The sequence below is a fragment of the Oncorhynchus gorbuscha genome, linkage group LG16 (genome assembly GCF_021184085.1).
Source record: "Oncorhynchus gorbuscha isolate QuinsamMale2020 ecotype Even-year linkage group LG16, OgorEven_v1.0, whole genome shotgun sequence".
NCBI classification, from domain to species: domain Eukaryota; kingdom Metazoa; phylum Chordata; class Actinopteri; order Salmoniformes; family Salmonidae; genus Oncorhynchus; species Oncorhynchus gorbuscha.
The window spans coordinates 6,039,019-6,066,356 of record NC_060188.1 but is presented as its reverse complement, the minus strand read 5'-3'; the positions used below and the strand labels follow the sequence as shown (position 1 = coordinate 6,066,356).

At 45.9% G+C, this 27,338-nt stretch overlaps 1 protein-coding gene across 1 annotated transcript; it reads right to left on the bottom strand.

Annotated features, from left to right (window-relative positions):
• Positions 1–55: 55 nt before the first annotated feature.
• Positions 56–26,999, bottom strand: LOC123998915 (histidine-rich glycoprotein-like). The gene is made up of 2 exons (XM_046304146.1): positions 26,892–26,999; positions 56–1,162 (listed from the first exon to the last, which is right to left on the bottom strand). The coding sequence occupies exons 1-2, from the start codon at positions 26,997–26,999 to the stop codon at positions 56–58; spliced, it is 1,215 nt and encodes a 404-aa protein (XP_046160102.1).
• Between the last annotated feature and the right edge of the window lie 339 nt (positions 27,000–27,338).

Genomic DNA, 27,338 nt, shown 5'->3' with positions numbered 1-27,338 from the left:
AATCTGGCTAATTATGAAAATGTCTATCAATTTTAAACAACTTTCTTGTGCATTTTCACTCTTCCAGCTCAGATGGGTGGAACTGTTGAGTCAGGTCATGCCACTCAGATGGGTGGAACTGTTGAGTCAGGTCATGCCACTCAGATGGGTGGAACTGTTGAGTCAGGTCATGCCACTCAGATGGGTGGAACTGTTGAGTCAGGTTATGCCACTCAGATGGGTGGAACTGTTGAGTCAGGTCATGACACTCAGATGGGTGGAACTGTTGAGTCAGGTCATGCCACTCAGATTGGTGGAACTGTTGAGTAAGGTCATGCCACTCAGATGGGTGGAACTGTTGAGTCAGGTCATGCCACTCAGATGGGTGGAACTGTTGAGTCAGGTCATGCCACTCAGATGGGTGGAACTGTTGAGTCAGGTCATGCCACTCAGATGGGTGGAACTGTTGAGTCAGGTCATGCCCCTCAGATGGGTGGAACTGTTGAGTCAGGTCATGCCACTCAGATGGGTGGAACTGTTGAGTCAGGTCATGCCACTCAGATGGGTGGAACTGTTGAGTCAGGTCATGCCACTCAGATGGGTGGAACTGTTGAGTCAGGTCATGCCACTCAGATGGGTGGAACTGTTGAGTCAGGTCATGCCCCTCAGATGGGTGGAACTGTTGAGTCAGGTCATGCCACTCAGATGGGTGGAACTGTTGAGTCAGGTCATGCCACTCAGATGGGTGGAACTGTTGAGTCAGGTCATGCCACTCAGATGGGTGGAACTGTTGAGTCAGGTCATGCCACTCAGATGGGTGGAACTGTTGAGTCAGGTCATGCCACTCAGATGGGTGGAACTGTTGAGTCAGGTCATGACACTCAGATTGGTGGAACTGTTGAGTCAGGTCATGCCACTCAGATGGGTGGAACTGTTGAGTCAGGTCATGCCACTCAGATGGGTGGAACTGTTGAGTCAGGTCATGACACTCAGATGGGTGGAACTGTTGAGTCAGGTCATGACACTCAGATGGGTGGAACTGTTGAGTCAGGTCATGACACTCAGATGGGTGGAACTGTTGAGTCAGGTCATGCCACTCAGATGGGTGGAACTGTTGAGTCAGGTCATGCCACTCAGATGGGTGGAACTGTTGAGTCAGGTCATGCCACTCAGATGTGTGGAACTGTTGAGTCAGGTCATGCCACTCAGATGTCAGATGAGGAAACAGGGGTATTGAAAATGTATGTGAGACTTCCCACCAATAATGTGTATGTCTACTCTGTTATGCTACCACAGTACACACACCAGTGTATTGGGGTATGATTCAAATACCCAGAGAAAGGGTCCATACACTAGACTGTGTTTGATCCAGTGAAGCATCTCTTAAAACTTTAAATTGACTTTGCAAAGATTTAACTGATGATTTCTCCCCCACTCTTTTCATACAAGATTGATCATGTTGAAACAGTTCCCCAAACACCTTTTTAATTTAAAAAATGTTTCCCAACATGACATCATCAAAATAAAGGTTAAATAAAAAAATGCTTCAGATTTTTTCTTCCCCATTCACCGTCCAATCAGATATGCCACAGCTGGCCTGGTGTACTACATTCCCAGGGTCTCCAATGTCATCCAGGCCTTCTGCACTCTCTCAGTAGAAGCTTACATCCAAATCAAGACTGGCTGGTACGGGGCAGCAAGGAGAGCTGAACTGATGTCGCTCAGATTCCATTGAAACGACCTTGAGTGTCTCACGCTTTGGAAAAGTGACATGTCTAGTGTAGCAGGTCAGTGATTAGCAATCATTTATGATTTAGCTGATAGATTATTTTTTAAGGAAGGTTTTACTTGCCCTGACTGTGGGATATGTGGTTGTCTTACCTATCCTAGTTGAATGCCCTGACTGTGGGATATGTGGTTGTCTTACCTATCCTAGTTGAATGCCCTGACTGTGGGATATGTGGTTGTCTTACCTATCCTAGTTGAATGCCCTGACTGTGGGATATGTTGGTTGTCTTACCTATCCTATCCTAGTTGAATGCCCTGACTGTGGGATATGTGGTTGTCTTACCTATCCTAGTTGAATGCCCTGACTGTGGGATATGTGGTTGTCTTACCTATCCTAGTTGAATGCCCTGACTGTGGGATATGTGGTTGTCTTACCTATCCTAGTTGAATGCCCTGACTGTGGGATATGTGGTTGTCTTACCTATCCTAGTTGAATGACCTATCCTAGTCTTACCTATCCTATCCTAGTTGAATGCCCTGACTGTGGGATATGTGGTTGTCTTACCTATCCTAGTTGAATGCCCTGACTGTGGGATATGTGGTTGTCTTACCTATCCTAGTTGAATGCCCTGACTGTGGGATATGTGGTTGTCTTACCTATCCTAGTTGAATGCCCTGACTGTGGGATATGTGGTTGTCTTACCTATCTTAGTTGAATGCCCTGACTGTGGGATATGTGGTTGTCTTACCTATCCTAGTTGAATGCCCTGACTGTGGGATATGGTTGTCTTACCTATCCTAGTTGAATGTCTGGGATATGTGGTTGTCCTATCCTAGTTGAATGCCCTGACTGTGGGATATGTGGTTGTCTTACCTATCCTAGTTGAATGCCCTGACTGTGGGATATGTGGTTGTCTTACCTATCCTAGTTGAATGCCCTGACTGTGGGATATGTGGTTGTCTTACCTATCCTAGTTGAATGCCCTGACTGTGGGATATGTGGTTGTCTTACCTATCTTAGTTGAATGCCCTGACTGTGGGATATGTGGTTGTCTTACCTATCCTAGTTGAATGCCCTGACTGTGGGATATGTGGTTGTCTTACCTATCCTAGTTGAATGCCCTGACTGTGGGATATGCCCTGACTGTGGGATATGTGGTTGTGGAATGCCCTGACTGTGGGATATGTGGTTGTCTTACCTATGTTGAATGCCCTGACTGTGGGATATGTGGTTGTCTTACCTATGTTGAATGCCCTGACTGTGGGATATGTGGTTGTCTTACCTATCCTAGTTGAATGCCCTGACTGTGGGATATGTGGTTGTCTTACCTATCCTAGTTGAATGCCCTGACTGTGGGATATGTGGTTGTCTTACCTATCTTAGTTGAATGCCCTGACTGTGGGATATGTGGTTGTCTTACCTATCCTAGTTGAATGCCCTGACTGTGGGATATGTGGTTGTCTTACCTATCCTAGTTGAATGCCCTGACTGTGGGATATGTGGTTGTCTTACCTATCCTAGTTGAATGCCCTGACTGTGGGATATGTGGTTGTCTTACCTATCCTAGTTGAATGCCCTGACTGTGGGATATGTGGTTGTCTTACCTATCCTAGTTGAATGCCCTGACTGTGGGATATGTGGTTGTCTTACCTATCCTAGTTGAATGCCCTGACTGTGGGATATGTGGTTGTCTTACCTATCTTAGTTGAATGCCCTGACTGTGGGATATGTGGTTGTCTTACCTATCTTAGTTGAATGCCCTGACTGTGGGATATGTGGTTGTCTTACCTATCCTAGTTGAATGCCCTGACTGTGGGATATGTGGTTGTCTTACCTATCCTAGTTGAATGCCCTGACTGTGGGATATGTAGTTGAATGCCCTGACTGTGGGATTGTCTTGTCCTACCTATTAGTTGAATGCCCTGACTGTGGGATATGTGGTTGTCTTACCTATCTTAGTTGAATGCCCTGACTGTGGGATATGTGGTTGTCTTACCTATCCTAGTTGAATGCCCTGACTGTGGGATATGGGATATGTGGTTGTCTTACCTATCCTAGTTGAATGCCCTGACTGTGGGATATGTGGTTGTCTTACCTATCCTAGTTGAATGCCCTGACTGTGGGATATGTGGTTGTCTTACCTATCCTAGTTGAATGCCCTGACTGTGGGATATGTGGTTGTCTTACCTATCCTAGTTGAATGCCCTGACTGTGGGATATGTGGTTGTCTTACCTATCTTAGTTGAATGCCCTGACTGTGGGATATGTGGTTGTCTTACCTATCCTAGTTGAATGCCCTGACTGTGGGATATGTGGTTGTCTTACCTATCCTAGTTGAATGCCCTGACTGTGGGATATGTGGTTGTCTTACCTATGACTGTGGGATAGTTGAATGCCCTGACTGTGGGATATGTGGTTGTCTTACCTATACCTAGTTGAATGCCCTGACTGTGGGATATGTGGTTGTCTTACCTATCTTAGTTGAATGCCCTGACTGTGGGATATGTGGTTGTCTTACCTATCTTAGTTGAATGCCCTGACTGTGGGATATGTGGTTGTCTTACCTATCCTAGTTGAATGCCCTGACTGTGGGATATGTGGTTGTCTTACCTATCCTAGTTGAATGCCCTGACTGTGGGATATGTGGTTGTCTTATGTGGTTGTCTTACTAACTATCTGTGGGATATGGTTGTCTTACCTATCCTAGTTGAATGCCCTGACTGTGGGATATGTGGTTGTCTTACCTATCCTAGTTGAATGCCCTGACTGTGGGATATGTGGTTGTCTTACCTATCTTAGTTGAATGCCCTGACTGTGGGATATGTGGTTGTCTTACCTATCCTAGTTGAATGCCCTGACTGTGGGATATGTGGTTGTCTTACCTATCCTAGTTGAATGCCCTGACTGTGGGATATGTGGTTGTCTTACCTATCTTAGTTGAATGCCCTGACTGTGGGATATGTGGTTGTCTTACCTATCCTAGTTGAATGCCCTGACTGTGGGATATGTGGTTGTCTTACCTATCCTAGTTGAATGCCCTGACTGTGGGATATGTGGTTGTCTTACCTATCTTAGTTGAATGCCCTGACTGTGGGATATGTGGTTGTCTTACCTATCTAGTTGAATGCCCTGACTGTGGGATATGTGGTTGTCTTACCTACCTATCTAGTTGAATGCCCTGACTGTGGGATATGTGGTTGTCTTACCTATCCTAGTTGAATGCCCTGACTGTGGGATATGTGGTTGTCTTACCTATCTTAGTTGAATGCCCTCTTGGGATATGTGGTTGTCTTACCTCCTAGTTGAATGCCCTGACTGTGGGATATGTGGTTGTCTTACCTATCTAGTTGAATGCCCTGACTGTGGGATATGTGGTTGTCTTACCTATCCTAGTTGAATGCCCTGACTGTGGGATATGTGGTTGTCTTACCTATCTTAGTTAGTTGAATGCCCTGACTGTGGGATATGTGGTTGTCTTACCTATCTTAGTTGAATGCCCTGACTGTGGGATATGTGGTTGTCTTACCTATCCTAGTTGAATGCCCTGACTGTGGGATATGTGGTTGTCTTACCTATCCTAGTTGAATGCCCTGACTGTGGGATATGTGGTTGTCTTACCTATCTTAGTTGAATGCCCTGACTGTGGGATATGTGGTTGTCTTACCTATCTTAGTTGAATGCCCTGACTGTGGGATATGTGGTTGTCTTACCTATCCTAGTTGAATGCCCTGACTGTGGGATATGTGGTTGTCTTACCTATCCTAGTTGAATGCCCTGACTGTGGGATATGTGGTTGTCTTACCTATCCTAGTTGAATGCCCTGACTGTGGGATATGTGGTTGTCTTACCTATCCTAGTTGAATGCCCTGACTGTGGGATATGTGGTTGTCTTACCTATCCTAGTTGAATGCCCTGACTGTGGGATATGTGGTTGTCTTACCTATCCTAGTTGAATGCCCTGACTGTGGGATATGTGGTTGTCTTACCTATCCTAGTTGAATGCCCTGACTGTGGGATATGTGGTTGTCTTACCTATCTTAGTTGAATGCCCTGACTGTGGGATATGTGGTTGTCTTACCTATGTTGAATGCCCTGACTGTGGGATATGTGGTTGTCTTACCTATCTATCCTGTTGAATGCCCTGACTGTGGGATATGTGGTTGTCTTACCTATCTTAGTTGAATGCCCTGACTGTGGGATATGTGGTTGTCTTACCTATCTTAGTTGAATGCCCTGACTGTGGGATATGTGGTTGTCTTACCTATCCTAGTTGAATGCCCTGACTGTGGGATATGTGGTTGTCTTACCTATCTTAGTTGAATGCCCTGACTGTGGGATATGTGGTTGTCTTACCTATCTTAGTTGAATGCCCTGACTGTGGGATATGTGGTTGTCTTACCTATCCTAGTTGAATGCCCTGACTGTGGGATATGTGGTTGTCTTACCTATCCTAGTTGAATGCCCTGACTGTGGGATATGTGGTTGTCTTACCTATCCTAGTTGAATGCCCTGACTGTGGGATATGTGGTTGTCTTACCTATCCTAGTTGAATGCCCTGACTGTGGGATATGTGGTTGTCTTACCTATCCTAGTTGAATGCCCTGACTGTGGGATATGTGGTTGTCTTACCTATCTTAGTTGAATGCCCTGACTGTGGGATATGTGGTTGTCTTACCTATCTTAGTTGAATGCCCTGACTGTGGGATATGTGGTTGTCTTACCTATCTTAGTTGAATGCCCTGACTGTGGGATATGTGGTTGTCTTACCTATCTTAGTTGAATGCCCCAGATGCCCTGAGCTGTGGGATATGTGGTTGTCTTACCTATCTTAGTTGAATGTCTTACCTATCCTGACTGTGGGATATGTGGTTGTCTTACCTATCCTAGTTGAATGCCCTGACTGTGGGATATGTGGTTGTCTTACCTATCTTAGTTGAATGCCCTGACTGTGGGATATGTGGTTGTCTTACCTATCTTAGTTGAATGCCCTGACTGTGGGATATGTGGTTGTCTTACCTATCTTAGTTGAATGCCCTGACTGTGGGATATGTGGTTGTCTTACCTATCTTAGTTGAATGCCCTGACTGTGGGATATGTGGTTGTCTTACCTATCTTAGTTGAATGCCCTGACTGTGGGATATGTGGTTGTCTTACCTATCTTAGTTGAATGCCCTGACTGTGGGATATGTGGTTGTCTTACCTATCCTAGTTGTCTTACCTATCCTAGTCTTACCTATCCTATCCTAGTTGAATGCCCTGACTGTGGGATATGTGGTTGTCTTACCTATCCTAGTTGAATGCCCTGACTGTGGGATATGTGGTTGTCTAGTTACCTATCTTAGTTGAATGCCCTGACTGACTGTGGGATATGTGGTTGTCTTACCTATCTAGTTGAATGCCCTGACTGTGGGATATGTGGTTGTCTTACCTATCTTAGTTGAATGCCCTGACTGTGGGATGTGGTTGTGTTGAATGTTGAATGCCCTGACTGTGGGATATGTGGTTGTCTTACCTATCCTAGTTGAATGCCCTGACTGTGGGATATGTGGTTGTCTTACCTATCCTAGTTGAATGCCCTGACTGTGGGATATGTGGTTGTCTTACCTATCTTAGTTGAATGCCCTGACTGTGGGATATGTGGTTGTCTTACCTATCTTAGTTGAATGCCCTGACTGTGGGATATGTGGTTGTCTTACCTATCTTAGTTGAATGCCCTGACTGTGGGATATGGGTGGTTGTCTTACCTATCTTAGTTGAATGCCCTGACTGTGGGATATGTGGTTGTCTTACCTATCTTAGTTGAATGCCCTGACTGTGGGATATGTGGTTGTCTTACCTATCTTAGTTGAATGCCCTGACTGTGGGATATGTGGTTGTCTTACCTATCCTAGTTGTCTTACCTATCCTAGTCTTACCTATCCTATCCTAGTTGAATGCCCTGACTGTGGGATATGTGGTTGTCTTACCTATCTTAGTTGAATGCCCTGACTGTGGGATATGTGGTTGTCTTACCTATCTTAGTTGAATGCCCTGACTGTGGGATATGTGGTTGTCTTACCTATCTTAGTTGAATGCCCTGACTGTGGGATATGTGGTTGTCTTACCTATCTTAGTTGAATGCCCTGACTGTGGGATATGTGGTTGTCTTATGCCCTGACTGTGGGATATACCTATCTTAGTTGAATGCCCTGACTGTGGGATATGTGGTTGTCTTACCTATCTGACTGTGGGATATAGTTGAATGCCCTGACTGTGGGATATGTGGTTGTCTTACCTATCTTAGTTGAATGCCCTGACTGTGGGATATGTGGTTGTCTTACCTATCTTAGTTGAATGCCCTGACTGTGGGATATGTGGTTGTCTTACCTATCCTAGTTGAATGCCCTGACTGTGGGATATGTGGTTGTCTTACCTATCCTAGTTGAATGCCCTGACTGTGGGATATGTGGTTGTCTTACCTATGTTGAATGCCCTGACTGTGGGATATGTGGTTGTCTTACCTATCTTAGTTGAATGCCCTGACTGTGGGATATGTGGTTGTCTTACCTATCTTAGTTGAATGCCCTGACTGTGGGATATGTGGTTGTCTTACCTATCTTAGTTGAATGCCCTGACTGTGGGATATGTGGTTGTCTTACCTATCTTAGTTGAATGCCCTGACTGTGGGATATGTGGTTGTCTTACCTATCTTAGTTGAATGCCCTGACTGTGGGATATGTGGTTGTCTTACCTATCCTAGTTGAATGCCCTGACTGTGGGATATGTGGTTGTCTTACCTATGTTGAATGCCCTGACTGTGGGATATGTGGTTGTCTTACCTATGTTGAATGCCCTGACTGTGGGATATGTGGTTGTCTTACCTATGTTGAATGCCCTGACTGTGGGATATGTGGTTGTCTTACCTATCTTAGTTGAATGCCCTGACTGTGGGATATGTGGTTGTCTTACCTATACCCTTAGTTGAATGCCCTGACTGTGGGATATGTGGTTGTCTTACCTATCCTAGTTGAATGCCCTGACTGTGGGATATGTGGTTGTCTTACCTATCTTAGTTGAATGCCCTGACTGTGGGATATGTGGTTGTCTTACCTATCTTAGTTGAATGCCCTGACTGTGGGATATGTGGTTGTCTTACCTATCCTAGTTGAATGCCCTGACTGTGGGATATGTGGTTGTCTTACCTATCTTAGTTGAATGCCCTGACTGTGGGATATGTGGTTGTCTTACCTATCTTAGTTGAATGCCCTGACTGTGGGATATGTGGTTGTCTTACCTATCTTAGTTGAATGCCCTGACTGTGGGATATGTGGTTGTCTTACCTATCCTAGTTGAATGCCCTGACTGTGGGATATGTGGTTGTCTTACCTATCTTAGTTGAATGCCCTGACTGTGGGATATGTGGTTGTCTTACCTATCTTAGTTTGCCCCTATGTGGTTGTCTTACCTATTAGTTGAATGCCCTGACTGTGGGATATGTGGTTGTCTTACCTATCTTAGTTGAATGCCCTGACTGTGGGATATGTGGTGACTGTGGGATATGTGGTGTGTCTTACCTGGGATATGTGGTTGTCTTACCTATCTTAGTTGAATGCCCTGACTGTGGGATATGTGGTTGTCTTACCTATCTTAGTTGAAGTTGAATGCCCTGACTGTGGGATATGTGGTTGTCTTACCTATCTTAGTTGAATGCCCTGACTGTGGGATATGTGGTTGTCTTACCTATCTTAGTTGAATGCCCTGACTGTGGGATATGTGGTTGTTGTCTTACCTATACCTATCTTAGTTGAATGCCCTGACTGTGGGATATGTGGTTGTCTTACCTATCTTAGTTGAATGCCCTGACTGTGGGATATGTGGTTGTCTTACCTATCTTAGTTGAATGCCCTGACTGTGGGATATGTGGTTGTCTTACCTATCTTAGTTGAATGCCCTGACTGTGGGATATGTGGTTGTCTTACCTATCTTAGTTGAATGCCCTGACTGTGGGATATGTGGTTGTCTTACCTATCTTAGTTGAATGCCCTGACTGTGGGATATGTGGTTGTCTTACCTATCCTAGTTGAATGCCCTGACTGTGGGATATGTGGTTGTCTTACCTATCTTAGTTGAATGCCCTGACTGTGGGATATGTGGTTGTCTTACCTATCTTAGTTGAATGCCCTGACTGTGGGATATGTGGTTGTCTTACCTATCTTAGTTGAATGCCCTGACTGTGGGATATGTGGTTGTCTTACCTATCTTAGTTGAATGCCCTGACTGTGGGATATGTGGTTGTCTTACCTATCTTAGTTGAATGCCCTGACTGTGGGATATGTGGTTGTCTTACCTATCCTAGTTGAATGCCCTGACTGTGGGATATGTGGTTGTCTTACCTATCTTAGTTGAATGCCCTGACTGTGGGATATGTGGTTGTCTTACCTATCTTAGTTGAATGCCCTGACTGTGGGATATGTGGTTGTCTTACCTATCTTAGTTGAATGCCCTGACTGTGGGATATGTGGTTGTCTTACCTATCTTAGTTGAATGCCCTGACTGTGGGATATGTGGTTGTCTTACCTATCTTAGTTGAATGCCCTGACTGTGGGATATGTGGTTGTCTTACCTATCTTAGTTGAATGCCCTGACTGTGGGATATGTGGTTGTCTTACCTACTGTGGTTGAATGCCCTGACTGTGGGATATGTGGTTGTCTTACCTATCTTAGTTGAATGCCCTGACTGTGGGATATGTGGTTGTCTTACCTATCTTAGTTGAATGCCCTGACTGTGGGATATGTGGTTGTCTTACCTATCTTAGTTGAATGCCCTGACTGTGGGATATGTGGTTGTCTTACCTATCTTAGTTGAATCTTATGTGGTTGTCTTACCTATCTTAGTTGAATGCCCTGACTGTGGGATATGTGGTTGTCTTACCTATCTTAGTTGAATGCCCTGACTGTAAATTGCTCTGGATAAGAGTGCCTGCTAAATGACCAAACCTAAATGTTAAATATTAATGTGAGAACCTCAGAGACCAGGAAGTAATTAACCACAGATCTAGGATCAGATGACCCTATCCTAAATCCTAACCTGCTAACCTGAAAGAGGTCTTTGGAGAGCAGTGGGCCATCATTGGCTTCTCTTGTCAGTAACTGAAACAAATTGTTTAAAATAGGCATGCTGTTCTCCAATTGATTTCTGTATTCTATTGATCTGTATTGAGTTTTGCATCCTTGTATTGTAATGATAACTGTGAAGAGAACAAGCTACGAGTCTATCTAATCCCCACTTTGCAGATAGATAAAGTTTTGTATGTTCTTTTGCATAGTGGGCTATGGATAGTTCCCTTGTGGACAGAAGAAAGAGAGGTTGTTGAAAGATTCATATAGAACGCTCGCTCAACAGGCGTTTATGTGGTTGTCTTACCTATCTTAGTTGAACGACTTGGGATATGTGGTTGTCTCGTTGAGCAGAGTTGAAAAATGAAGGTCTTAACTCAGATGCCCTACTGTGGGATTGACTGGCTCAAACTCACTTTGATTTCTGCCCTTCTCTCTTCATCTGTCTCTGGTTGTCTTCTATCTTAGTTCCTCTGTGGGATATGTGGTTGTCTTACCTATCCGAATGCCCTGACTGTGGGATATGTGGCTCTCCTTCCGGTCTCTACCTATCTCCTAGTTGAATGCCCTCTGTGGGATATGTGGTTGTCTTACCTATCTAGTTGAATGCCCTGACTGTGGGATATGTGGTTGTCTTACCTATCTTAGTTGAATGCCCTGACTGTGGGATATGTGGTTGTCTTCTATCCTAGTTGTCTGACTGTGGGATATGTGGTTGTCTTCCTCCTAGTTGAATGCCCCTGTGGGATATGTGGTTGTCTTCTCTTAGTTGAATGCCCTGACCTTCTATCTCTTACCTATCTTAGTTGAATGCCCTGACTGTGGGATATGTGGTTGTCTTACCTATCTTAGTTGAATGCCCTGACTGTACCTATTCTCTAAGAGTTGTCTTACCTATCCTAGTTGAATGCCCTGCCCTGACTGTGGGATATGTGGTTGTCTTACCTATCTCTCTTCCTGTCTTACCTCTCTGTGGGACCATGGTTGTCTTCCCTATCTAGTTGAATCTGACTGTGGGATATGTGGTTGTCTTAGTCTCTACCTCCTAGTTGAATGCCCTGACTGGGATATGTGGTTGTCTTACCTATCTTAGTTGAATGCCCTGACTGTGGGATATGTGGTTGTCTTACCTATCTTAGTTGAATGCCCTGACTGTGGATATGTGGTTGTCTTACCTATCTTAGTTGAATGCCCTGACCTCTCTTCCTTCTGCCCTCTGTGGGATATGTGGTTGTCTTACCTATCTTAGTTGAATGCCCTGACTGGGATATGTGGTTGTTTACCTCTGTGGGATATGTGGTTGTCTTACCTATCCTAGTTGAATGCCCTGACTGTGGGATATGTTCTTAGTTGAATGCCCTGACTGTGGGATATGTGGTTAATTTACCTAACCTAGTTGAATGCCCTGACTGTCAGTTGTCTTACCTATCTTAAAATAACCTGCTAACCTCTTAGTTGAATGTCATGTGGCTTCTCTCTCTGAAACAAATTGTTTAAAATAGGCATGCTGTTGGGAATTGATTTCTGTATTCTATTGATCTGTATTGAGTTTTGCATCCTTGTATTTAATGATAACTGTCTCTATCTAATCTCCACTGCAGATAGATAAAGTTTTGTATGTTCTTTTGCATAGTGGGCTATGGATAGTTCTGGACTCTCTCTCATCAGAATGCGTTTCCGTCTTCAGTCTCGTTGAGCAGAGAAAAAAGAAGTTGCCTAACTCAGACTGTGGGATATGTGGTTGTCTTGGCTCAAACTCACTTTGATTTCTGCCCTTCTCTCTCTCTCTCTCTCTCTCTGCCCTCTCCTTCTCTCTCTCTTAGTTGTCTGCCGCTCTCCTTCCGTGCTCTCTCTCCTTTCTCTCCCTCCTCTCTCTCTCTCTCTCTCCTCTTCTCTCTCTCCTTCTCTCTCTCCTCTCTCTCTCTTTGGAGAGCTCTCTCTCTCCTTCTCTCCTCTGTCTTCTCTCTCCTTCTCTCTCTCTCTCCTTCTCTCTCTCCTCTCTCTCTCCTTCTCCTCCTCTCTCTCTCCCCTCTCTCTCTTCTCTCTCTCTCTTCTCTCCCTCCTCTCTCTCTCTCCTTCTCTCTCTCCTTCTCTCTCTCCTTCTCTCTCTCTCTCTCTCTCTCTCTCTAACTCTCTCTCTCTCAAACTCCTTCTCTCTCTCTCTCTCCGGCTCTCTCTCTCTCTCTCTCTCCTTCTCTCTCTCTTCTCTCTCCTCTCTCTCTCTCTCCTCTCTCTCTCCTCCTCTCTCTCTCTCTCCTTCTCTCTCCTCCTCTCTCTTCTCTCCTTCTCCCTCTCTCTCCCTCCTTCTCTCCCTCCTTCTCTCTCTCTCTCTCTCTCTCTCTCTCTCCTCTCTCTCTCCTTCTCTCTCTCCTTCTCTCTCTCTCTCTCTTCTCCTCTCCTTCTCTCTCTCTCCTTCTCTCTCTCTCTCTCTCCTCTCTCTCTCTCCCTCTCTCTCTCTCTCTCTCTCTCCTTCTCTCTCTCCCTCCTTCTCTCCCTCCTTCTCTCTCTCCCTCTCTCTCTCTCTCTCTCTCTCTCTCTCCTTCTCTCTCTCCCTCCTTCTCTCCCTCCTTCTCTCTCTCCTCTCTCTTCTCTCTCTCCTTCTCTCTCTCCCTCCTTCTCTCCCTCCTTCTCTCTCTCCTCTCTCTTCTCTCTCCTTCTCTCTCTCCTCTCTCTCTCCCTCCTCTCTCTCTCCTTCTCTCTCTCCTTCTTCTCTCTCTCTCTCTCTTCTCTCTCTCCTTCTCTCCCTCCTTCTCTCTCCCTCCTTCTCTCTCTCCTTCTCTCTCTCCTCTCTCTCTCTCTCTCCTTCTCTCTCTCCTTCTCTCTCTCCTCTCTTCTCTCTCTTCTCTCCCTCCTTCTCTCTCTCCTTCTCTCTCTCCCTCCTTCTCTCCTCCTTCTCTCCCTCCTTCTCTCCCTCCTTCTCTCTCCTTCTCTCTCTCCTCTCTCTCTCCTTCTCTCTCTCCTTCTCTCCCTCCTTCTCTCTCCTTCTCTCCTTCTCTCTCCTTCTCTCTCTCCTTCTCTCTCTCCTTCTCTCTCTCCTTCTCTCTCTCTCTCCTTCTCTCTCTCCTTCTCTCTCTCTTCTTCTCTCCCTCCTTCTCTCCCTCCTTCTCTCTCTCCTTCTCTTCTCTCCTCCTCTCTCCCTCCTCCTCTCTCTCTCTCCTTCTCTCTCCTCTCTTCTCTCTCTCCTTCTCTCTCTCCCTCTCTCTCTCCTCTCTCTCTCCTTCTCTCTCTCCTTCTCTCTCTCCTTCTCTCCCTCCTTCTCTCTCTCCTTCTCTCTCTCCTTCTCTCTCTCCTTCTCTCCTCTCTCTCCTTCTCTCTCTCTCTTCTCTCTCTCCTTCTCTCTCCTTCTCTCTCTCCCTCCTCTCTCTCCTTCTCTCTCTCTCCTCCTTCTCTCCCTCCTTCTCTCTCTCCTTCTCTCTCCCTCCTTCTCTCTCTCCTTCTCTCTCTCCTTCTCTCTCTCTTCTCTCTCTCCCTCTCTCCTCCTTCTCTCTCTCCTTCTCTCTCTCCTTCTCTCTCTCCCTCCTTCTCTCCCTCCTTCTCTCTCTCCTCTCTCTCTCTCCTCTCTCTCCTTCTCTCTCTCCTCCTCTCTCTCTCTCCTTCTCTCTCTCCCTCCTTCTCTCCCTCCTTCTCTCTCTCCTTCTCTCTCTCCCTTCTCTCTCTCCTTCTCTCTCTCCTTCTCTCTCTCCTTCTCTCTCTCTCCTTCTCTCTCTCCTTCTCTCTCTCTTCTCTCTCCTCCTTCTCTCTCTCCTTCTCTCTCTCTCTCTCTCTCTCCTCTCTCTCTCCTTCTCTCTCTCCTTCTCTCTCTCCTTCTCTCTCTCCTTCTCTCTCTCCCTCCTTCTCTCTCTCCTTCTCTCCCTCCTTCTCTCTCTCCTTCTTCTCTCCCTCCTTCTCTCCCTCCTTCTCTCTCTCCTTCTCTCTCTCTCCTTCTCTCCCTCCTCTCTCTCTCTCCTTCTCTCTCTCCTTCTCTCTCTCCTTCTCTCTCTCCTCTCTCTCTCCTTCTCTCTCTCCTTCTCTCTCTCCTTCTCTCTCTCCTTCTCTCCCTCCTTCTCTCTCTCCTTCTCTCTCTCCTTCTCTCCCTCCTTCTCTCTCTCCTTCTCTCTCTCCTTCTCTCCCTCCTTCTCTCTCTCCTTCTCTCTCTCCTTCTCTCCTCTCTCCCCCACTCCTTTTTTTAAAGTTCTTCATGTGTTTATCTGATGTATCTGATACTTAGCATTTCATAATAAACACTTTATTTCATTTTTTACCACTGATGTCCTTTGATCCTTTACATAACTCACAATGCATTGGAATTCTCAAGCATACTGACAACAGAGCACTTCGATGTCACACACACACACGCACACGCACACGCACTCCATGCCACCCACCCAACCATCCATCCACCCATGCATGCACACACCCACACATCCATTCACCCACCCACCCACACACCACACTAAATTGTCTGTAAGGGCTATGGATTTATTGTTACAAGGAAACTGTGTTATTCAGTTGGTCGGACGGCGGTCAGTTCAAAGAGGAGCGTCACAGGTGCGCCCTCCAGGACACCTACAGCACCCGATGTCACAGGAAGGACAAAAAGATCATCAAGGACAACAACCACCTGAGCCACTGCCTGTTCACCACGCTGTCATCCAAAATGCGAGGTCAGTACAGGTGCATCAAAGCGGGGACCGAGAGACTGAAAAACCGCTTCTATCTCAAGGCCATCAACTGTTAAATAGCCACCACTAGCACAGAGAGGCTGCTGCCTACATACACATACTTGAACTACTTGGCTACTTAAATAAATGGAACACTAGTCACTAATAATGTTAACATATCTTGCATTACTCATTTCATATGCACATACTGTATTCTGTGCTATCTATGCTCTGAGATGCTCTGATGCGTACTTACTTCACAACAATGCAGAGAGAGAAAACATATATTTTTAAATAATAATAACCCAAGGAATAAATACACCATGAGTAATGATAGCTTGGCTATATACTATACATGAGATACCAGGACTGAGTCGATGTGCAGGGATACGAGGTCACTGAGGTAGAAACACTATATATACAAAAGTATGTGGACACCCCTTCAAATGAGTGAATTCGGACATTTCAGTCACACCTGATGCTGACAGGTGTATAAAATAGAGCTCAGTGACTTGTAATGTGGCACCGTTATAGGATGTCACTTTTCCAACAAGTCAGTTCATCAAATGTCTGCCCTGCTAGAGCTGCCCCGGTCAACTGGAAGTGCTGATATTGTTAAGTGGAAACGTCTAGGAGCAACAACGGCTCAGCCGCGAAGTGGTAGGCCACACAAGCTCACAGAACGGGACCACGGAGTGCTGTCCTCGGTTGCAACACTCGCTATCGAATTTCCAAACTGCCTCTGGAAGCAACATCAGGACAAAAACTGTTTGTCGGGAGCTTCATGAAATTTGCCAGGCAGCTGCACACAACCCTAAGATCACCATGTGCCATGCCAAGCATCAGCTGGAGTGGTGTAAAGCTCTCTGCCATTGGACTCAGGCAGCTGCACACAACCCTAAGATCACCATGTGCCATGCCAAGCATCAGCTGGAGTGGTGTAAAGCTCTCTGCCATTGGACTCAGGCAGCTGCACACAACCCTAAGATCACCATGTGCCATGCCAAGCATCAGCTAAGATCACCATGTGCCATGCCAAGCATCAGCTGGAGTGGTGTAAAGCTCTCTGCCATTGGACTCAGGCAGCCGCACACAACCCTAAGATCACCATGTGCCATGCCAAGCATCAGCTGGAGTGGTGTAAAGCTCTCTGCCATTGGACCCAGTGGAACCCGGAAACATTTTCTCTGGAGTTGTGAATCACTCTTCGCCATCTGGCAGTGTGATGGACAAATCTGTGTTTGGCAGATGACAGGAGAACACTACCTGCCCCAATACATAGTGCCATCTGTAAAGTTTGGTGGAGGAGGAATAACGGTCTGGGGCTGTTTTCATGGTTCAGGCTCCTTAGTTCCAGTGAAGGGAAATCTTAATACTGCAGCATGCAATGACATTCTAGACGATTCTGTACTTCCAATTTTGTGCCAACAGTTTGAGGAAGGCCCTTTTCTGTTTCAGCATGACAATGTCCCTGTGCACAAGACAAGGACCATACAGAAATGGTTTGTCGAGATCGGTGTGGAAGAACTTGACTGGCCTCTACAGAGTCCTGACCTCAACCCCATCGAACACCTTTGGGTTGAATTGGAATGCCGACTGCGAGCACGGCTTAAATCGCCCACAATCAGTGCCCGGCCTCACTAATGCTCTTGTGGCTGAATGGAACCAAGTCCCCGCAGCCTTGTTCCAACATCTATTGGAAAGCCTTCCCAGAAGAGTGGAGGTTGTTATCACAGCAAAGGGTGGACCAACTCCATGTTAATGCCCATGGTTTTGGAATGAATTTACCACATACTTTTGGTCCTGTAGTCTATGTACAGTACCAGTCAAAAGTTTGGACACACCAAACTTGTTTTGAGTATTTTCCAAACTTTTTATAGTCCCGTACCCCTTCAAACATTCAACCTCCAGCTGCGTACCCCCTCTAGCACCAGGGTCAGCTGTACCCCCTCTTGCACCAGAGTCAGCACACTCTCAAATGTTTGTTTTTTTGCCATCATTGTAAGCCTGCCACACACACACACACACACACACACACACACACACACACACACACACACACACACACACACACACACACACACACACACACACACACACACACACACACACACACACACACACACACACACACACTATACAATACATTTATTAAACATGAGAATGAGTGAGTTTTTGATGAACAAGTAAAGTTGTATATGTAAGATGGCTAAATAAAGAGCAAAATGATTGATTATTATCATGTTATTATTTGTGCCCTGCTCAAATGGTGAATAACTCACCACAGGTTAATGAGAAGGGTGTGCTTGAACGGATGCACATAACTCTGTAATGTTGGGTTGTATTGGAGAGAGTCTCAGTCTTAAACACACAGTCTGCCTGTATTTAGTTTTCATGCTAGTGAGGGCTGAGAATCCACTCTCACATAGGTACGTGGTTGCAAAGGGCATCAGTGTCTTAACAGCGCGATTTGCCAAGGCAGGAAATCTGGCAGTGGTTTCTGAATAAATTCAATTTTCACACAACCGCTTGTTGCAATTTCGATGAGGCTCTCTTGTTCAGATGTGGACTATAAGGCAGGGCATGAAAGGGATAAGGAATCCAGTTGTTTGTGTTGTCAAGTACTTTATCAAATCCTTTTCGGTTGTCCTGGTTTCCAGTGATTTGCAGAAGAGGATGTCTTCCTTAATTGACCCCCCATAAACATAACAGACATACCAGGAGCTGTGCCTGTCCCGCCACGTCTGTTGACTCATCCAGCCGTAACGCATAGAATTCACTGGCTTGTATGCGAAGCAGTAATTGTTTCCACACATCTCCTGCCATGTCACTGATGCATCGTGAAACAGTGTTGTTTGATGAACTCATTGTCTGTATATATTTTTAGGCCTTTCCCCCAGCATTGTCCCAGCCATATCCGCGGCAGCAGGAAGAATGAAGTCCTCCACATAGTATGGGGCTTGCCTGTCCTATCCACTCGGTAGCTCACCATATAAGACGCTTCTAGCCCCTTCTTATAAATGGTATCTGTTGCTTTCTACTTAATCATAAAATGTCAATTGGAAAGAGGGGAGAATATGCTCTTAATGATGCATTAACTGAGCGCTAACACTGCGTGATATGATCAGAAGAAGTGATGCGTCTGTCATTGCACATCTTGAGAAGAGTAGGACTACGCTGCCCTCTGCTGACGGAGAGAGGAGAACACAGATTGGTGTCCGTTCACAGCATCCCATTGCTGATTATTTCCTGCTTGCTTTCTTTCAAATATGTTTCAATTTACTTTACACATATTTCATTTCAATAAAATGCCATCAATGAAACGTGTTCATGTGCACATTAAATAAGATTTTCTAAGTAAATAAATGGGGACATTGAATGAGACCAAGATGTAAAACTGAACATCTGGACAGAGAGGGTCCAAAAATGTTCTATGCCAAATATAAACGACATGACACAAGCAAAACATAGTTATTCTGATATTATTTAGTGTAAACACTTGTCAGTTTAGTTGGGATTGCTTTCATAAAACATATTCAGATCCTGCTATGATAAATGCCTTTAATGCATTCTCTAAAGTAGCCAGATAGAGTACATACAGTAGGCCTATAAACGTTTGTCAAAATTCCTATATTGATTTAAAAAAAGTTGAAATTAATTGCTTTAATTTTCATAATCTGCAGATATGTCACCACAAATAATAGGATTATGCAGAGTATTGATTTATTTTTCATAATCAGCAGAGATGTCACTACAAATAATAGGATTATGCAGAGTATTGATTTATTTTTCATAATCAGCAGAGATGTCACCACAAATAATAGGATTATGCAGAGTATTGATTTATTTTTCATAATCAGCAGAGATGTCACTACAAATAATAGGATTATGCAGAGTATTGATTTATTTTTCATAATCAGCAGAGATGTCACTACAAATAATAGGATTTGCAGAGTATTGATTTATTTTTCATAATCAGCAGATGTCACTACAAATAATAGGATTATGCAGAGTATTGATTTATTTTTCATAATCAGCAGAGATGTCACTACAAATAATAGGATTATGCAGAGTATTGATTTATTTTTCATAATCAGCAGAGATGTCACTACAAATAATAGGATTATGCAGAGTATTGATTTATTTTTCATAATCTGCAGAGATGTCACTACAAATAATAGGATTATGCAGAGTATTGATTTGCCATTTATTATCACCATGTAATTGTTTCTTTACTCCCAGCCAGCCAAATAAAATACAATTTACAATATAGGTATGCTCACACACAGGAGGTATGCAGCAAGCAGTTTTGAAGGTAACTTCATTCTCCCAGTAGACCACACACCCAGTAGACCACCCACCCAGTAGACCACACACCCAGTAGACCACCCACCCAGTAGACCACACACCCAGTAGACCACACACCCAGTAGACCACACACCCAGTAGACCACACACCCAGTAGACCACATACCCAGTAGACCACACACCAAGTAGACCACACACCCAGTAGACCACACACCCAGTAGACCACCCACCCAGTAGACCACACACCCAGTAGACCACACACCCAGTAGACCACACACCCAGTAGACCACACACTGGCAGATCATTTCGTAAGACTACAGACAGTCATATATCCATTCCCCATGCATTTGCCATAGACATCGGTCTAGTCTATTTAATGGTTGTAGGCGTCTAAATCTATTATAACGTGATCACATGCAGCCAGCTGAAAAGACAACAGCATTTTAACAAGCACTGCCTGAGTTTTGAAAAGTCATGCCTACTGACTGTGGCTGCTGGGTGAGTTGCCTGCTTTGGAACGGTCATCAACACAGACTTGGATGCTGAGTAGAAAACCAAGGTTAGGCATCAACGATTACAACAACATTTCCCCAAACTTTTAACTTCACGTGTGAACTGTTTCTCATGATTTGGAATTCCCCTTCCACTGTTTGTGATTAATAACCCGCTAGAGCCGATTTCTGCAGCCCCACGATACAGCCGATCTGCCAACTTCTGTCTGTAGCGTCCCAACAGTTTGAAAGTATGTAGTTGTATATACTGTATGGAGATGGTTTTGTGACAAAAATAAGGGTTTAAATACATGTAAAATGTACATGATCTAACTTATATCTCTCAGATGTAGGACTGACACTTCAGAACAAACTTCCTTTACATTTATTGGGAGACTATCTGGTGTTCCATGTAATGAATCTGTTATTCAATGTTTGTATGGGCTAATAACAGTAAGGCCCAATTCAATGTTTGTATGGGCTAATAACAGTAAGGCCCAATTCAATGTTTGTATGGGCTAATAACAGTAAGGCCCAATTCAATGTTTGTATGGGCTAATAACACACACACACACACACACACACACACACACACACACACACACACACACACACACACACACACACACACACACACACACACACACACACACACACACACACACACACACACACACACACACACACACACACACACACACACACACACACACACACACACACACACACACTCCTCTGTCCTCCCCTGTCTGTCACTGACCGGCACCATCCCCTCTCCATCAGTAGCTAATGAGTCAGGACGTTTCTCACTTTATCCCCTAATTGGCCCTGTCGAGACTTTTAATGCAAGAACGGCGGGAAATGGCTTCTTAACTACTACATGCTGCCCTTGCCTCCTTCTCCTCCTCCACACCCTCCCTCCCTCCCTCCCACCCTCCCTCCCTCCCTCCCTCCCTCCCTCCCTCCCTCCCTCCCTCCCTCCCTCAATCCATGGGTTATTTATTTATGTTTTACTATATATTTTATTAACGATACAAAACATCCACACACAAATGACAACATACAGACGCACGCAAACATCTACATCGTAAGTCGCTCTGGATAAGAGCGTCTGCTAAATGACTTAAATGTAAATGTAAATAACCCCTGCCCAGACCCACCTGCTCACACTCCCATCTCCCGTGCCCACGTCACTCTCCGTCACATGGCCTCAAACTGGATCATTTTGTTCCTCTCCATCGCTCACACTTTCAACATTTAGATAATAAAGCATTTGACTTTTCCATTGTGTTAACGGTGGAGGATTGGTTGATTTCCAGTTTTTAAGTATACTTAAAAAAAAAAAGATGATTGACAAGAAAAGTGTTCTCATTGCATCATCACATGCCATGTCTTGAAATATGCAGACACATCAAAAGTACCTTGTAATACTTCTGACAGACAACTTTCTAACTCCGCTCATAACTTTTGGACTTTATAGCATTTCCAGAAGGCATAGATTATTGAGTCATTGTTATATTACACTTAAGACAGTGCCAATATCAGTTATTTATTCCAGCAGATTGTCAGTTGGATAGGCTCATTTGAACATTATTTTCTGACTCAAATAAGATTCCCTCAAGATTGTTCTGATGTGCAAAATATTTCAAATAGGCAATTCTTGATATGAAACTTAAGTTGCATGTATTTGAAAATATCTACATTGGTCAATCCCAAATAGATTGTTATTTCTGTCATAGAAATAAATGTATTTCTTGTTACCAAGTCATTTACAGTTTCTATGCCTTTAGTTTTCTATGTGGACCAATTTATTAGTGCATTCTGAAAAGCTATCCAAGGATGGTTCCATAGGGTTGAATTTTATGGCAGTGATGTTGGTTCTAATAGAATCTGATTCATTTTCTTTCATATTGTTAAAGTGTTCTTAACTATGAAGTTGTTACTATTCTTAGCTTTATCCTTTGAAAATAGACATGTAAAAAGATTCAGGGGAGGTGCATGCACATCTTCAATATATACCATTGTCACTCTTTAGTGTATTTAATGTCGCAAGTAAAAGTCCTTGATGGTAAGTTGATACATTTCAGGAGATCATCTGAAAAAACGTTTAGTTTATATTGATGTTTATCAATACTGATACCTGTTACGTTTGGGTCCTGTCTAATTCTTTCTGCAAGCGGTTCAATTGCCAGTGCAAACAGGAGGGGGGAGTGAGGACATCCCTGTCTTGTGCTTCTTTCTAAAGCAGTTTCATCAGTTCATGTATTATGTGTGTGTGTTTTTGCTTTAGGACATTTATATAATAGTTTTATAAAATGTATTATTTCAGTTGGAAAGTTGAAAGCTTCCAAAGTTTTGCGTAGAAAAGATGGTCGAAAGCATTTTTGGCATCCACAGATATTATTGATAAATCTAGATCTTGTTTTTAGTGTATTGTATTAAAATGAAACATGTTATTGTATTTGTTTGTAAGTGTCTATTTTTTATGAACCCTGTTTGATTGATATGTCCTGTATAAACTCTGGTAAGACTTTTGACATTATATTGCTTATGGGCTTTGCCATTATTTTATTGTCACAATTTATTAAACTTATGGGTCTGTAATCAGCAGGCAACTCTTCAGATTTCCCTGGTTTTACAGTAATATAAGTAAAATAACTGTTTGATACATGGAACTAAGAAACACTCAATTGAGTGATGGGTGTTTATGTAAATAGGGGCACTGCTTTGTCCCAAAATGTTCAATAGAATTCTATGGGACGAGCTGTCAGTGCAAATGCTTTTAACAGTATCTAATATTTACTTTTTAGGTCATCTCTGTTTTCAGTGATTCTTATTTGTTTGCTGATAATAGCTTCAGGGTCGTTGAGTCTAAGACAGCTGTGGGATCAGTCCCAATATTGTTTAATTCTGATTTATAGAGATTTTTATATAAGCTTTTAAAATTGTCATTAATCGTGTCGTTGTTTCTAATTTAGGAATTTGAATCTTTCTATTTTAAAATAAAAACTGAATTGGCGTGTATTTGTTTTGTCAGTGCTGCAAGATGTTTATCAGATGTATTAGCCATTAAGTAGTGTACTCTAGTTGAGTTTAACCTGTAGTTGTTGGCTCTCTTCAAAAGAAAAAGATCATATTCCTGCTTCAGTGCAGAAGTTGTATTTTCTTCTTTACATGGCTTTCTCTAAAATAGTTGTTTTCTTTCTTTGATTATTCTAACTCAGATTTAATTTACGAGATTATCATTACTCTCATGTACGCCTTGAAAGCATTGACAATTATATCGTGGGTCGGCTTTTCCCTGTCCTCTGTTTACATTTGTATTGGTAAAGTTTTGGTTTTTCGTTTATGTATTTAATTCATTTCGTGGTCTTGAGGAAATACTCTGTTCATTCTCCATATTCTGCCGCTTAATGTATTTTCTGTTGGTGTAATTAAGCATGATACCGGAGATTGATCTGATATCACTATGTCATGGATTTTTGAACCCAGTAAAGTGGGTTCAAGGCACTCCTGGTTGTCGGGAGTACATCCCTACACCCTGAGGGTTTGCAATTAATCGCTGTCATGTTTGCTTCCTGGCAGTAAGTGGTGCTGACAATTTGTATTACAGAGTCCATCTCATGCATGGCTGGGCTGTCTGATGGGGCACAGGCCTAATGGGCTGAAGGGTGCAGGGGAGAGCAAGAGAGCAGGGACCCTGAGAACAGAGCCGGACAGGAGGAGGCCGTGCTGACTGTGGTAATGTACAGGGATGAGCTAGCATTTATCACAGTCACACTACTGCACTACACACAGAGAGAGATGGATGCTGGCAGGCAGGTTAGGCAGGCAGATTAGACACACACACAAATCCCAACCAAGTCCTCCGGAGTCAACCATTAACCATCCTGGCCAGTTGGTGTCCCCTGTTACCTGTTAGGGAGCTGCCTCCCAACAACACCTCCTCTGGGTCTCTGTGGGGAAGAACTCCAGTTCCCCCAGCTTGTGTCAGACAGACTCCTTATGTCCAAAATGGCTCCCCATTCCTTACATGCTGCACTACTTCTGGGCTCGGGTCAAAAGTAGTGCACTATATAGAGAATTGGGTGCCATTTGGGACTGCCTCAGAAGACTCCTCCTGTCTCTTCCTTCACCCAGTCTCCCCCTCAGCCTCCTCTAGTCTCCCCTTCAGTCTCCTCCTCAGCCTCCTCCTGTCTCTTCCTTCACCCTGTCTCCCCCTCAGCATCCTCTAGTCTCCCCTCAGCTCAGCCTCCCCCTGTCTCCCCCTCAGCCTCCTCTCTCCCCATCAGCCTCCCCCCTCAGCCTGTCTCCCCCTCTCAGTCTCTTCCTATCTCCCTCTCAGCCTCCTTCTGTCTCTCCCTACACCCTGTCTCCCCCTCAGCCTCCCCCTGTCTTCCCCTCAGCCTCCTGTCTCTTCCTTCACCCTGTCTCCCCCTCAGCCTCCTCTAGTCTCCCCTTCAGTCTCCCCCTCAGCATGTCTCCCCCTCAGCCTCCTCCTGTCTTTCCCTCAGCCTTCCCTTCTCTCCCCTCACACTGTCTCTCCCCTCAGCCTCCTCCTGTCTCCCCCCATCAGCCTCAGCCCCCCTGTCTTCCCCCTCAGTCTCCCCTGTCTCCCCTCTCAGTCTCTTCCTATCTCTCCCCCCTCAGTCTCCTCCTGTCTCCTCTCAGCCTCCTCCTGTCTCTCCCTACACCCTGTCTCCCCCCTCAGCCCTCCCCCTGTCTCCCCCTCATCCTCCTCCTGTCTCTTCTAACACCCTGTCTCCCCCTCAGCCTCCTCCTGTCTCCCCTCTCAACCTCTCCCCCCCCTGTCTCTGTCCCCCTCTTAGCCTCCTCCTGTCTCCTACACCCCCACTCTTAGCCTCCTCCTCAACCTCCTTCTTCCTCTCCCCTCTCAACCTCCCCTCCTCCCCCCCCTCTTAGCCTCCTCCTGTCTCCCCTCTCAGCCTCCCCTGTCTCCCCCTCTCCTGTCTAGCCTCCTCCTGTCTCCCCCCACTCTCTAGCCTCCCCCCTCCCCAAATTCCTCCTATCTCCCCTCTCAGCCTCCTCCTGTCTTCCCTCTCAGCCTCCTCCTGACTCCCCTCCCAGCCTCCTCCTGACTCCCCTCTCAACCTACCCCTATCTCCCCCTCTTAGCCTCCTCCTGTCTCCCCTCTCAGCCTCCCCCTGTCTCCCCCTCAGCCTCCTCTGTCTCCCCCTCTTAGGCTCCCCAAATTCCTCCTGTCTCCCCTCTCAGCCTCCTCCTGTCTCCCCTCTCAGCCTCCTCCTGACTCCCCTCTCAACCTAGCCTCCCTGTCTCCCCCTCTTAGCCTCCTCCTCCTGTCTCCCCCCTCTCAGCCACCCCTCCTGTCTCCCCTCTCAGCCTCCCCCTGTCTCCCCCTCAGCCTCCTCCTGTCTCCACTACCCCTCAGCCTCCCCTGTCTCCCACTCTCAGCCTCCCCTGTCTCCCCTCTCAGCCTCCCTCCTCTCCCACTCTCAGCCTCCTCCTGTCTCCCCCTCTCAGCCTCCTCCTGTCTCCCCTCAGCCCTTCTCAGCCTCCTCCTGTCGGCCCCCTAGCCGTATAGTGTAATTGGATCAAGCCTTGCTGATCACCCCCCATTACCTGGACTGACAGGACCTGTCTGGGATGGTTTCACACAGGATGACTAGTAAGGGAACACAGAAATAGATAGGGGAGGAGGGGATGGGAGAGAGAGACGGAGAGAGACAAAATAGTGTGTGTGCCTGCCTGCCTGCGTGTGTGTGTATATATGTATGTGTGTATATGTGTATGTGTGTATATGTCATTCTCCTGCAAGACATGACTCATTGCTCATTAAAACAAACTGCAAGACATCATGTGGATGTGATGTTTTTCGCCGGAAGCTCTGGACTGGGAACCGTCACTAAATCTCTGGACTGGGAACTGTCGCCTGAATCTCTGGACTGGGAACCGTCGCCTGAATCTCTGGACTGGGAACCGTCGCCTGAATCTCTGGACTGGGAACTGTCGTCTGAATCTCTGGACTGGGAACCGTCGTCTGAATCTCTGGACTGGGAACTGTCGTCTGAATCTCTGGACTGGGAACTGTCGTCTGAATCTCTGGACTGGGAACTGTCGTCTGAATCTCTGGACTGGGAACCGTCGCCTGAATCTCTGGACTGGGAACCGTCGCCTGAATCTCTGGACTGGGAACCGTCGCCTGAATCTCTGGACTGGGAACCGTCGCCTGAATCTCTGGACTGGGAACCGTCGCCTGAATCTCTGGACTGGGAACCGTCGCCTGAATCTCTGGACTGGGGATCGTCGCAGGAAGCCTGGTGCGTGGGGGTGGCACTGGTGGTACCGGACTGGTGACACACACTTCAGGGCGAGTGCGGGGAGAAGGCACATGACGTACCTGACTGGGAAGGTGCACTTGAGGGAGAGTGTGAGGAGCAGGCACAGGACGTCCCGGACTGGGGACACGCACTCAGGGAGAATGCGAGGAGGAGGCACAGGACATACTGGGCTGTGGAGGCGCACTGGAGACCTGGTGCGTAGAACCGGCACAACTTCTACTGGAACAATGACACAATACGCACGGCAGGGTGCGGGGAGCTAGCACAGGACGTACTGGGCTGTGGAAGCGTACATCAGGGCGAGTACGGAGAGCAGGCACAGGACTTACCGGACTGGGGAGGTGCACTGGAGGCAAGATGCGTGAAACTGGTGCAGATGACACCGGACTGGTGTCTCGCTCCTCCGCACGCCCACGCCAGCTTTGCAGCACTCTCATCACCACCGTCTCTCTCCAGGAATCAAGTTCCTCCTTCGACTCCCTGACGGTCTCTGGCTCATTCCTCGGCTCCGCCGACCACCCATTGTGCTGTCTCTGTGGGCGACCGCCCCTCGCGCTGTCTCTGTGGCCGACCGCCCCTCGCGCTGTCTCTGTGGCCGACCGCCCGCGCTGTCTCTGTGGCCGACCGCCCCTCGCGCTGTCCTGTGGCCTCGCGCGCTGTCTCTGTGGCCGACCGCCCCGCGCTGTCTCTGTGGCCGACCGCGCTGTCTCTGTGGCCTCGCGCTGTCTCTGTGGCCTCGCGCTGTCTCTGTGGCCTCGCCCCTCGCGCTGTCTCTG

What these genes read in the sequence shown, in the direction of transcription:
- LOC123998915 (XM_046304146.1), bottom strand. Translation starts at nt 26,999, where the DNA reads ATGAGAGTGCTGCAAAGCTGGCGTGGGCGTGCGGAGGAGCGAGACACC. An exon ending in CAGTGCACCTCCCCAGTCCG is followed by an intron (nt 1,163 to 26,891) that starts GTAAGTCCTGTG and finishes CTGACTCAACAG; the next exon opens with TTCCACACATCTGAGTGGCA.